The sequence below is a fragment of the Lasioglossum baleicum genome, unplaced genomic scaffold (genome assembly GCF_051020765.1).
Source record: "Lasioglossum baleicum unplaced genomic scaffold, iyLasBale1 scaffold0364, whole genome shotgun sequence".
In the NCBI taxonomy this organism is placed as follows: domain Eukaryota; kingdom Metazoa; phylum Arthropoda; class Insecta; order Hymenoptera; family Halictidae; genus Lasioglossum; species Lasioglossum baleicum.
Window position 1 is genome coordinate 74054 of NW_027469424.1, and position 13609 is coordinate 87662.

Here is a 13609-nt window from a genome sequence, read left to right on the forward strand (position 1 = left end):
CATAACGCATAACGCATAACGCATAACGCATAACGCATAACGCATAACGCATAACGCATAACGCATAACGCATAACGCATAACGCATAACGCATAACGCATAACGCATAACGCATAACGCATAACGCATAACGCATAACGCATAACGCATAACGCATAACGCATAACGCATAACGCATAACGCATAACGCATAACGCATAACGCGTAACGCAAAACTCATAACGCATAACGCATAACGCATAACGCATAACGCACAACGCATAACGTTTAAACCATAAGGCATAGCCCATGACGCATAACGCATAACGCATAACGCATAATGCAAAAGTCATAACGCATAACGCATAACGGTGTCACGTCGTTTCTCGTCTCTCACGAAACGATAGCGACACCGAGTATTTACAGGCGTTTCCGCCGGGCCACGTTCGGCCGCGCGAAACGTGGTCCACTCGGGACAAAAAAATTGTACGCAGGCTCGTCGTCTCTCAAGATATCTTACGTGAAGCTCGGGCGCCAGGCACAGAAGGTGCCACGCGAAATCCGCTAATAATCACCGCGAGAGAGAGAGAGAGAGGCCGACATACGAGCCTGCGACAATCGAAATTACGCGAAGATGTTCACGAATGGTCGCAGGATTCTACGCGGGTCGAACACGAGGCATTCCCCGCGGCGGGAAGGTTTCTCACGCAATAAACACTCTCGTACTATCTTGGTTAACACAATTTATTGTTTCGATGTTATAATGACGCAGCCGGCAGCGACCGGCAGCGTTTTGAGGTTAACCGGCGCGTAACAGGTGTTCGGCAACGAGAGCTCGTCGTACGCGCGCTTCGACCTTTCCTGGTCCGTTTCTGTTCGCTACGAATCCGGCAGCAACGTGGTTTTATTGTCGGCGTTCACGATTTTCGCGTTCTACGCCCGAATTCGGATGGAATACGCGTTATCATTAGCTTCTCGTCGGCGGAACAAGTCGCGGAAATACGACGAGAGCACGTGGCGGCGTCGCACCGTGGGACGACTCGAGGTTCGAATTTAAACGATCAAGATACGCGGATCCTCGAAAAGAAATGGCGCCTAGCACTCGAAAACCTCCTTCACCTCGTATAGCGAGGTCAACTATACTCGGATCCTCGCTAACCGACCTCTGGCACTAGCACCCGCGAAATTCCTCGCGCTCTTGATCTCCGACGGATTCTCGCCGTTCGCGGATTACTTTGAACCCGTCTCGAACACCGGCAGCTACGAATTCCCGTCGGTGCTTCTACAACGCGATCGCGGACACGACACACTACCGAGCCAACGCGAGAAGAATCACTTTAACGAAAAGAGAACTGGCGAAAGCTTACCCAGGGCAACGATGGTTCGTCAGCGTTCTCGTCCCTCGAACCGGCAGCTCACTTCGCAATGATCCAAAGTGCTTTACAAGATTACGCAATAATATAGATCTCTAGTGCGCGACTATCGACGATTCGAGCCAACGAAGAAGTGATCCCTCGCTGCGTGTCTCGGGAACGCGGAAGAGAAGCGTCCCCCCCTTGCCGCTCTGATCCCCCCGCACGCAGTTCGACCTATCGCGGATAGATTTTCGGACAGGGCCTAGCCCTGCGTGACGGTCCCTGGCGCCCGGCGATTCGGTGGTTCTCCGGCAGCGTCGCGTAGGTATTGGCTGCTTCCCGCAGAGGTGATCGACAGGAGCCAATCCGGCAGCGATCCGGTTTCTCTCCGGATGAGGCGACGGCAAGACAGCTGAGATTCCTTGCTTGGCATCGTCCGTCCTTGTCGGCGCCTCCAGGTTGATTTTCCTGTGCCCCGTCGATTCCTCTTTCCTTGCGGTGTTGCAATTGTCGCCGGCGCCGGTCTCTGTGTTTTCCTCGGCGGGAGAGGTGCTTCGGGTACCCCCCCCTGGGGCCCGACTACGGTCCTGCAGATACGCGTCGCGCAATTGGCGCGACGCTCAAAAATATTAGAACTCGCCCATGGGTCTCGTTCGCACCCAGGGCGAGCGCTCGCCACGGCGCCTCTCGCGTATTAGGCTGCCAGAGGGTGACCCGGTCTTCCGATAAACGGCATCGGGTGACGTTGGCAAAACTGCCACGTCACAACTCCTCCCCCCCTGGGAGAGACCGGGTCATACCCGTGGGAAGCCTCCGCCAGATCTCTGGTAGGCTCGGTAGCGAACGCTCGACCTCGGTCGTTCCTCGGTATTTCGACAAACACAATACCCGTGCACCAGTACCCAGACGATACAGAAACAAATACTTACGCTCACATGTACAGTGTTTCGGACGAGGCCTCCTATTCTACTGGCAGCTACCTGAAACGCTCGCTTAATATCGCTAAAGTCACGTAAACGGTTCGAGGTGGGCTTCGGGAATGAAATGACAAAAGACCATTTATCGCCTTTCTCATTGCCGGCAGCTATGGCGGTTTTAATACTGGTTTAGTACAGAGAGAAAAAAATATCAGTAGGTCGTAGTTCCAATCAGTCTTTTCCCTCCCCTCTCGGCCCGGCATTACCACGGGTTGTGTGGTCCGCCCGCCTTCCAGCGCGGTCCACACAATGGACATGTCTTCACCGTGACTCCCTGGCGACCACATCGGTAGCAATAGTCGCCCCGAGGAGTTCGGCAGTCACGCTGGCGGTGGTCTTTTGATCCGCAGCTCCAGCATCCGTCTTGACGTGCCCGCAACTCCTCTTCCGACTGTTTCTGTCCCGGCATCCTCTGTTTAACCGCTGGACCTGGTGACCGTGTCCCTTGCCTGGAGGTTTTCCTTCCTGGTCGAGGTGAGCCCTTCTTCCTTTCTTCTGGAGGGTCGGGGATGAACCACTCCAGCGTCGGCTTAGACGACCCCCGCGAATATACCCATACCGGGGTGGCCCCTTCCGGTCTTCCGGCAGCTTCGTCGATGTTGGCTTTTGGCGCAGCCGGCGTTGGCGTTGCCGTGGCCTTATCTACCTCCGTGGCTTCGGCAGTGGTGGTCAACATTGAGGCTCTCGCTCTCTCGAGCCGCAACCGAGCGAGGCCGTGACGGTGTACCCACGCGAAATCATTGCCGGTCTCCGCTTGGGAAATCTGTTCTTCCGGGTGGGGTTCTGATCCGGCATCTGCTGTGATGGTGTCTGCGGTGGCTATCTTGGCTCCTTCCGTTGGTCCCGCCGTACCGTTACCTTTGGCCGCAACGATTTTTTCTGCAGTTACGCTGGAACCTGCTTCCCCCTGCGGGTCAACGTCTTTTCTCGGTACGGCCTTGCTGATTGAGCCGGCCGTCTCCATCGGTTCGGCTGCTTCTGACAGATTCTTCTGCGTCCCGCTGTCATTGGGGCCACTCGACTCCTCCGATTCGTCCGCCCAGACGAGTTTCCCTGTTGTCCGGTTTACCACCCCCTCGGCTAGTTCCTTCGGCCGTGACGCTTCTACCTCTTCGACGGGTTCCTCCGGCAGCGGTATGCCTCCCATTTCGGTAGGCTCCTCCGGTGGCGATGCGTCTAACTCTTGGGCGGCCTCCACCGGCAGCGACGTAATCACCTCCCCGGCCAGCTTCCCCGGCAGCGACGTGCTGGTAATAGAGGTGTCCAGCGGTAACTCCTCGATGTCATCGAGGGTTGCATTTAGTTCCTCTACTGTCACCTCCTTCCACTGGTCGGATTCCGGCCTATCGTCGGCTGATCGATAGACCGACGTTTTTGTCCTTTCCGACTCCGGCAATTTGGGTGGTGGGGTCTGTGTGGCCACCGTCCTTTGTTGTCCTTTCGCTAGGTATTGTTGAAGCAGCCCCCTTACTGCTCCCCAATCCTCTGTGCCGTGGATCCTCTCCAGCGCGGCGCACAACTCCCCAATGGGCGACAGAGCCATTGTCCCGGCAGATCCTCCCGATCCGGCAGTCCTTTTCCCTCCGGCAGCGATGCTTGTTATTCTGTTGGGAAATCTCAAACGGTCAGCTACTAGCTTCTGGTGCGTATGATGGACGGTACGCTTTAAGGTCGCTGACGTGTGCCTTCCCCAACTCTTTGCCGTCTTCGGTCGACAACCCATATACCACTGGTGATAACTTTCGCGTTATCACGACGGGACCGGTGTATTTGGGGGCTAATTTCGCTGCGATGTGCTGTGCCGCAGATGAAAGGATTCTTTGTCTTTTCATTACTTTATCCCCGACCTCGAATTCTACATCCCTATGCTTTTCGTTATAATACCGTGCCTGATTATTGTACGCTTCCTCAAGATTTTCTACAACCCAACTGCGTAACGTTTGCAGTTGGGCAACCCTGCCTTTCCACGGTTCTGTGGATTCGACATCTAATTCTAGCGGCGGCTCGCTGCTCGCCCGCAAGCATTTCGCTGGCCTCGGCTCTCGCCCGAAATTTAAAAATGCTGGAGAAGTCTTTAGAACCGAATGATGCGCCGTGTTGTACGCGAATCTGAATTTGTCTATGTGGACATCCCACGCTCGGTGATCCCTCCCGATGTACGCCACCATCATGGTTTTTAAGATTCGATTGACTCTTTCTACGGGGTTTGCCTGCGGGTGGTCCGGAGGGGTCGTAGTAATCCGAATACCATATTCTCTCGCTAACTCTTGCAAACATTTGTTTGCAAATTCCGTCCCGTTATCGGTGAGGAGCACATCCGGTGTCCCCCACCGCGAAAAAATGAGGCTTTCGAGGGCCTCCGCAATTTTAGGACCGGTCGCTCTTCGGAGTGGGGCGCACTCAATCCACTTGGTAAATAGGTCCTGCATCACGAGGAGGTATGCATGACCGGACTTGCTAGGAGGGAATGGTCCCATGATATCGGCAGCGACTACTGACCAGGGCATGTCGATACGGCGCCGACCCATCAGCCCTGAAGGGAGCGACTGCTCCACCTTCGTCAGCTGGCAAGTGGTACAGCGTCTCACGTATTCCACCGTTGTTCGGTACATGCCCGGCCAGTAGTATCTGGTCGCGACGCGGTGGTATGTCTTCTCGATACCTAAGTGTCCGGCTTGGGGACCATCATGTGCCTCCTGCAAGATCTCGGTCCTGCGCTCCTCGGGGACCACCAATTTCCACTCGTCCCCATCTCGGCCTAAGGTCTCCGCGATCAGGGGGTCGGTTCTCCGGCAAAATAATTCCCCATTCCGAATCGACCAGTCCTTAAATTTCTGAGGGTTCCCCTCTACCTCCGCGAACTTGCTCTCGTACCACCTCGCACGCACGGCAGCGGCAATCTCTACTTCTCCCTCGATGACCTCCCTACCCTCATACGCTCGCGAGAGTGCATCCGGCACTCGGTTGAGGGCCCCCTGCCGATATACGACTTCGAAGTCGTATTCGAGGAGTTGTAAAGCCCATCGCGCCAACCTCCCCGAGGGGTTTTGTAATTTGCGCAGCCACCGTAAGCTATTGTGATCCGTGATCACCGTGAATTTATACCCCTCCAGATACGGCCTAAATTTCTGTACCGCCCAGACTATCGCTAAGCATTCCAACTCCGTGGCCGAATACTTTCTTTCCGGCAGCGTAAGAGCGCGACTCGCGAATGCAATTACTTTCTCAGTACCGTCGATCTCCTGTGTCAGCACAGCGCCTAACCCGACAGTACTCGCGTCGGTTTGTACCGTAAATGGTACTTCGAAGTCCGGACAGGATAGTGTCGGTGCGGTAGCTATCATTTCGCGGAGGGTTTCGAAGGCGGATTGCTGTCCGTCCTCCCAAACCCACTCGCAATCCTTCCGAAGCAGTTGGTTTAACGGCTCCGCAAGTGTAGCGAATCCCGGGATGAACCTCCTATACCAGGAAGCCATCCCTAAGAAACGCCGCACTTGCTTCACGTTCTTCGGGGCTGGGTATGACACAATCGGTTGGATTTTATCCGGATCGACCGTTAAGCCTTCTCTGCTGACAACAAAACCCAGATAACGTACCTCAGCGCGGCAAAACTCGCATTTTTCTGGGTTAATTATCAAACCGGCAGCTTTTATTCGGTCTAACACGCGTTTCAACCAGACTAGGTGTTCCTCGAACGTTTTTGTGACGATGATTACGTCATCTAAATAAGAAAACGCGTGGGGTTCCATCTCAGGCCCAATCAGACGGTCTAGTAATCGTTGAAATGTAGCCGGGGCTCCTGTCAGCCCATACGGCATTCTACGGAAATGAAAAAGACCTTTACCCGGCACCGTAAACGCGGTTATCTCGCGACTGTTCGATTCCAACGGGATCTGAAAGTAGGCCTGACTGAGATCGAGGGTCGAGATGTACTTTGCGGATCGCAGTTTATCCAATATCTGCGTCATGAGCGGTAAGGGGTACGCGTCTTTCCTCGAGACCTCGTTCACCTTTCTAAAGTCCAAACAGAAACGATATTTCCCGTTGGGCTTCTTAACCATGACTATTGGGCTTGACCAGCCACTCTGTGACGGCTCTATTATGCCGTCCGCCAGTAAGGTGTCAACTTCGGCGTAAATTGCCTCCTGAATCTTCGGAGAGACGGCATAATAGCGCTGTTTAATGGGTGGGTGACCGTCCACGTCTATTCGGTGGCTGATCAAGTCGGTCAATCCCTTGATCTTTTTAAACTCCGGCAGCTCGGTCTCGAGGAATTTCGTTAACTGATCTTGTTCCGCCTCACTCAAGATCTGTAACCCACAACATACGGCGGCTGGCGAAGCGTCATCGAAGGGAAATTTCTCATCCGGGTGAGACGCAAAATACCAGATTGCCTTATGAAACTCTGCAACAATCCCGAAGAGTGCAATCGAATCGGTACCCAACAGGAGAGGGGTCACGAGACGTTCCAAAACGCGCGCCGAGATCTGGTGTTCCTTTTTTCCAATTTTCAATACGAAACGGGCCCGCTCGACGGCTCGATCGATTGTCCCCGTGGCCAGGAGGAAGTAACACGGCTTTTCTGTATCTTCTATGGATACTACGCCGTCGTCAACCTGTTCTAATACTTCCCTACTAACGAAAGTGATCGACGACCCCGAATCCACTAGGGCGCGAACCGGCAGCGTTCCTATCAGTGTTTCGACAGTTAATAGTGGCGGTCTCTTTTCTCCGACTGGTAATACTCGGGCCGATACTAATTCCGGCGGAGTCCCTCTGGCCCCTTCGAGTAACTCCTCCCCCCGTTTCCCGCTGACCTTTCGCATTTCCGGCAGTTCTGTCTGGTTATGCCCGGCGCTCCACACCCGTAGCAATGTATTTGCGGGGCTTCCCGGCAATCCCGCGACCTGTGTCCTATCTTCCGACAGTTCCAGCACTCGAACGACGAACCCCCGGTGGCGCGTTGTCTGTCGCGCGTCGGTCCCGTTCGCCGCTCGGTGTTCGCGGTTTCTTCCGGTTTTCCGGGTGGGGATCTATACGATTGGTCCCTCGACTCTGACCGGTAGCCCGATTCCCTTCGCCCGGCAGCTGAAAAATTTTTCGCGCACGGCGCTAAAGAGTCCCGTTTACCCGGTCCGAGACGGGATTTTCCGTATTCGGGTTTGGGTGATCGGTTACTCGTCTCGCCACTTCCGGCAGCTATCGCGTTTGCGTATTCGAATTGCACGTTTCTCCCTCTCCCCGGTTGTTTATGAGAGGCGTGGCGGTTGGGGTCATACGCGAATATTGGATGGGCCATCTCTGATGGCTTCGGATTACGTTTTAACTTCTGACTATCGGATTCGCGTTCAGCCACTATTAACGCCTTCTCCAGCTGAGGGAATCTGGTGATATTGGCTAACGAAATCGCGTTTCTAATGAGTGGCTTCGCTCCCCAGTATGTCCGATTCACCTTCTTATCCTCCGGCCACGGTGGTACTAGTCTCTCGAACATCCCTCCCATGCTCGTGAGGTAGTCGCGAACGGGTTCATGTTCCCCTTGCGAACGATCTTTAATGTTTCGCGTTAAGGTGTCCTGGTATTCCGGGTCGCCGAAATAATCCCAGAACTCGTGTACGAACTCGGTCCACGTATCTATTTCCGCGGCCCTCCTCTTGTACCAGTGTAATGCCGTACTCTCCAAACAGACTGTCAGGCAGCGGAGCAAATATCTATCCGGGATGTTGCTGTTTCTCCGGTGATCCTCGAGGCGTTCGAGGAAGGCTGCAGAGTCTTCCCCGGGCGCCCCGGAAAATTTTGTACGCCACCGCCGCATGACCTCCGTTAACGGAGTCCCCCGGCAATACATTTCCCCGCTGATACCCGGGGAGGGTTGCGTCGAGGTTCTAGGGAAAGTTTCCGGCCTTCGTTGTTCGGTATCCCGCGGAGGGGAATACGAGGGTTGTGGTGTTTTTCTATCGAAGAGCGGTACCGGTAGATTGAAGTTGCGCGGGGGCGACCTCCCCTCCTCGGCCCGCTCCAAGTCCGAGGCTATCGCGTCCGGATTATCATCCCCGTCCGCGCCATCTTCGTTCTGGGAAAAGTAGTCGTATTCGTCCCCCTCCGGTCGGCCCGGTTCCAACATGGTTTCCCGGCAGCGCAAAACCCTTGACCGTTCGACTTCCTAATCTCGTCCTAATCTGCCCCGGCAATAAACACGGCGTGTTTATAGTGTCGGTCGTACTCGGGTGAGATAATCCCTCTCGAAGGTCTCGCTTCCCAACACGCGAACAAAAGGAACCCAGTCTCGACCGCGTCTCGCTAACAACACGCAAAAAAAAATTCTCGAATTCCGATAGTACTACACCGGGTGGCCTAAATGCTTTCCTATCCCGGCAGCGTGAATATATTTTCTCGACAAATCGCAACTTCTCCAGCAATTCTCACAAAACCGTACCGATGTAACTCGCAAAAGTCTCTCGTAAATTCAAAATTGGTGATCGTTCCACGATCTCGCTAATGAACGTCTCTGCCCGGCAGCTTTCCAAACCGGCAGCAAAATATCGTTCCGCAAATAATTTTATCACCCTTAGGTGATCGCAAAGGGCCGCTCCTTCCGGCAGCTAATAGCCCGTATCGCAAAAGAATTATATTCTGGTGAGCGTAAGAATTTCGAACGATAATCACAAAACGACACGTGACGTTACTTTCTACGACGGCACAGCTTCCTAACACGCCCCGTCCATCACCACAGTTTATATCGGGTTCCTCCGTATCAGAGGAACCACACCCAAGAAAAAATATACACAGGATTCAGCAATAATTTGAAAATGTTCACATAATATGGGGTCTCCCTGGTGCTATTACTGGGGCTCGAACGCGTCTGAGCCGCAGAAATTAACGAGGAATAGAATAAAAATTTTATAGTTTACCCGATCACTAAGTAAATATTACAAAAAAATTAACTAAACTACACAGAATAAATTAGATATCACAACAAATAAAACAAAGAATATTTACAATTTATCATATTTACAATTTAAACACGAACGTACGAAAAAAAAATTACCGTAATAAATAGAGACAAGAACCAGAAGGAATAAATAATGAGAATAAATAGAGGACAATAAATAGCAAAATTGCATAAATAATCGACTGACCGATACACGAGTAGCACGGGGAAGACCGAATTAATCAAAATGTCAGATAATAAATGAAGTCAAGATTGTTCATTTCCACACCGAACATCATGGAATCTACTAGAACTTCTCACCGAAGTCGCATGCCCAATCTCCTCTTACAGAGAACAGTTTACCATTCTCCTTGAGCAGAATTGCGCATGAGACAACTGATCGCGTTTCTAGTTATTCTCAGCTCGATGTGCGTTCCACAGCAAAATTACACAGCAAAAGAAAATATTTCAAATATCACATAATACATGGATTCAATTAAATAATCAACTGCAACAATACACAATCAAAACCGGCAGCTGTAGTTGAAATCAATTTCGGAAATTTACATCCGAAATTAAATTCAACCACCACCACAACAAATCAAATAAATTCTAGTGAGGACAAGGTAACATAAGAAATGTGCTCGCTTCGTTGGCTCTGCGAAGGTCGTAAACGTTTCACGGTCGGAACGGGTGTTTGTCTTTCGACGCCTGTACGGCCTCGCTCGCGTATCGACTTTGTTCGTTCGACGAGAAGCAAATTGAAAAAGTCGAATATTACGTGAGAGCCCCGCGTCGTTCCGCGTATCTCTTTTCGAAACAGCCCTTTTACAAGTCGCTCTTTCAGCGAGAGGTCCCTGTTCGGGCGCCAAATTTGTCACGTCGTTTCTCGTCTCTCACGAAACGATAGCGACACCGAGTATTTACAGGCGTTTCCGCCGGGCCACGTTCGGCCGCGCGAAACGTGGTCCACTCGGGACAAAAAAATTGTACGCAGGCTCGTCGTCTCTCAAGATATCTTACGTGAAGCTCGGGCGCCAGGCACAGAAGGTGCCACGCGAAATCCGCTAATAATCACCGCGAGAGAGAGAGAGAGAGGCCGACATACGAGCCTGCGACAATCGAAATTACGCGAAGATGTTCACGAATGGTCGCAGGATTCTACGCGGGTCGAACACGAGGCATTCCCCGCGGCGGGAAGGTTTCTCACGCAATAAACACTCTCGTACTATCTTGGTTAACACAATTTATTGTTTCGATGTTATAATGACGCAGCCGGCAGCGACCGGCAGCGTTTTGAGGTTAACCGGCGCGTAACAGGTGTTCGGCAACGAGAGCTCGTCGTACGCGCGCTTCGACCTTTCCTGGTCCGTTTCTGTTCGCTACGAATCCGGCAGCAACGTGGTTTTATTGTCGGCGTTCACGATTTTCGCGTTCTACGCCCGAATTCGGATGGAATACGCGTTATCATTAGCTTCTCGTCGGCGGAACAAGTCGCGGAAATACGACGAGAGCACGTGGCGGCGTCGCACCGTGGGACGACTCGAGGTTCGAATTTAAACGATCAAGATACGCGGATCCTCGAAAAGAAATGGCGCCTAGCACTCGAAAACCTCCTTCACCTCGTATAGCGAGGTCAACTATACTCGGATCCTCGCTAACCGACCTCTGGCACTAGCACCCGCGAAATTCCTCGCGCTCTTGATCTCCGACGGATTCTCGCCGTTCGCGGATTACTTTGAACCCGTCTCGAACACCGGCAGCTACGAATTCCCGTCGGTGCTTCTACAACGCGATCGCGGACACGACACACTACCGAGCCAACGCGAGAAGAATCACTTTAACGAAAAGAGAACTGGCGAAAGCTTACCCAGGGCAACGATGGTTCGTCAGCGTTCTCGTCCCTCGAACCGGCAGCTCACTTCGCAATGATCCAAAGTGCTTTACAAGATTACGCAATAATATAGATCTCTAGTGCGCGACTATCGACGATTCGAGCCAACGAAGAAGTGATCCCTCGCTGCGTGTCTCGGGAACGCGGAAGAGAAGCGTCCCCCCCTTGCCGCTCTGATCCCCCCGCACGCAGTTCGACCTATCGCGGATAGATTTTCGGACAGGGCCTAGCCCTGCGTGACGGTCCCTGGCGCCCGGCGATTCGGTGGTTCTCCGGCAGCGTCGCGTAGGTATTGGCTGCTTCCCGCAGAGGTGATCGACAGGAGCCAATCCGGCAGCGATCCGGTTTCTCTCCGGATGAGGCGACGGCAAGACAGCTGAGATTCCTTGCTTGGCATCGTCCGTCCTTGTCGGCGCCTCCAGGTTGATTTTCCTGTGCCCCGTCGATTCCTCTTTCCTTGCGGTGTTGCAATTGTCGCCGGCGCCGGTCTCTGTGTTTTCCTCGGCGGGAGAGGTGCTTCGGGTACCCCCCCCTGGGGCCCGACTACGGTCCTGCAGATACGCGTCGCGCAATTGGCGCGACGCTCAAAAATATTAGAACTCGCCCATGGGTCTCGTTCGCACCCAGGGCGAGCGCTCGCCACGGCGCCTCTCGCGTATTAGGCTGCCAGAGGGTGACCCGGTCTTCCGATAAACGGCATCGGGTGACGTTGGCAAAACTGCCACGTCACAACGGATAACGCATAACGCATAACGCATAACGCATAACGCATAACGCATAACGCATAACGCATAACGCATAACGCATAACGCATAACGCATAACGCATAACGCATAACGCATAACGCATAACGCATAACGCATAACGCATAACGCATAACGCATAACGCATAACGCATAACGCATAACGCATAACGCATAACGCATAACGCATAACGCATAACGCATAACGCATAACGCATAACGCATAACGCATAACGCATAACGCATAACGCATAACGCATAACGCATAACGCATAACGCATAACGCATAACGCATAACGCATAACGCATAACGCATAACGCATAACGCATAACGCATAACGCATAACGCATAACGCATAACGCATAACGCATAACGCATAACGCATAACGCATAACGCATAACGCATAACGCATAACGCATAACGCATAACGCATAAGGCATAAGCATAACGCATAACGCATAACGCATAACGCGTAACGCAAAACTCATAACGCATAACGCATAACGCATAACGCATAACGCATAACGCATAACGCATAACGCATAACGCATAACGCATAACGCATAACGCATAACGCATAACGCATAACGCATAACGCATAACGCATAACGCATAACGCATAACGCATAACGCATAACGCATAACGCATAACGCATAACGCATAACGCATAACGCATAACGCATAACGCATAACGCATAACGCATAACGCATAACGCATAACGCATAACGCATAACGCATAACGCATAACGCATAACGCATAACGCATAACGCATAACGCGTAACGCAAAACTCATAACGCATAACGCATAACGCATAACGCACAACGCATAACGTTTAAACCATAAGGCATAACGCATAGCCCATGACGCATAACGCATAACGCATAATGCAAAAGTCATAACGCATAACGCATAACGGATAACGCATAACGCATAACGCATAACGCATAACGCATAACGCATAACGCATGACGCACAACGCATAACGCATAACGCATAACGCATAACGCATAACGCATAACGCATAACGCATAACGCATTACGCATAACGAATTACGCATAACGCATAACGCATAACGCATAACGCATAACGCATAAGGCATAACGCATAACGCATAACGCATAACGCATAACGCATAACGCATAACGCATAACGCGTAACGCAAGACTCATAACGCATAACGCATAACGCATAACGCATAACGCATAACGCATATGGCATAACGCATAATGCAAAAGTCATAACGCATAACGCATAACGCATAACGCATAACGCATAACGCATAACGCATAACGCATAACGCATAACGCATAACGCATAACGCATAACGCATAACGCATAACGCATAACGCATAACGCATAACGCATAACGCATAACGCATAACGCATAACGCATAACGCATATGGCATAACGCATAATGCAAAAGTCATAACGCATAACGCATAACGCATAACGCATAACGCATAACGCATAACGCATAACGCATAACGCATAACGCATAACGCATAACGCGTAACGCAAAACTCATAACGCATAACGCATAACGCATAACGCACAACGCATAACGTTTAAACCATAAGGCATAACGCATAGCCCATGACGCATAACGCATAACGCATAATGCAAAAGTCATAACGCATAACGCATAACGGATAACGCATAACGCATAACGCATAACGCATAACGCATAACGCATAACGCATAACGCATAACGCATAACGCATA

The 13609-nt window shown here is 51.9% G+C and overlaps 1 protein-coding gene across 1 annotated transcript; it reads right to left on the reverse strand.

Moving 5' to 3' along the window:
* Window positions 1-360: 360 nt before the first annotated feature.
* LOC143220196 (uncharacterized) lies at window positions 361-11862 on the reverse strand. The gene is made up of 2 exons (XM_076445901.1): window positions 11113-11862; window positions 361-3915 (listed from the first exon to the last, which is right to left on the reverse strand). The coding sequence occupies exon 2, from the start codon at window positions 3852-3854 to the stop codon at window positions 2514-2516; it is 1341 nt and encodes a 446-aa protein (XP_076302016.1). The 5' UTR covers window positions 3855-3915; window positions 11113-11862; the 3' UTR covers window positions 361-2513.
* Window positions 11863-13609: the final 1747 nt, after the last annotated feature.

What these genes read in the sequence shown, in the direction of transcription:
- LOC143220196 (XM_076445901.1), bottom strand. Translation starts at nt 3,854, where the DNA reads ATGGCTCTGTCGCCCATTGGGGAGTTGTGCGCCGCGCTGGAGAGGATC.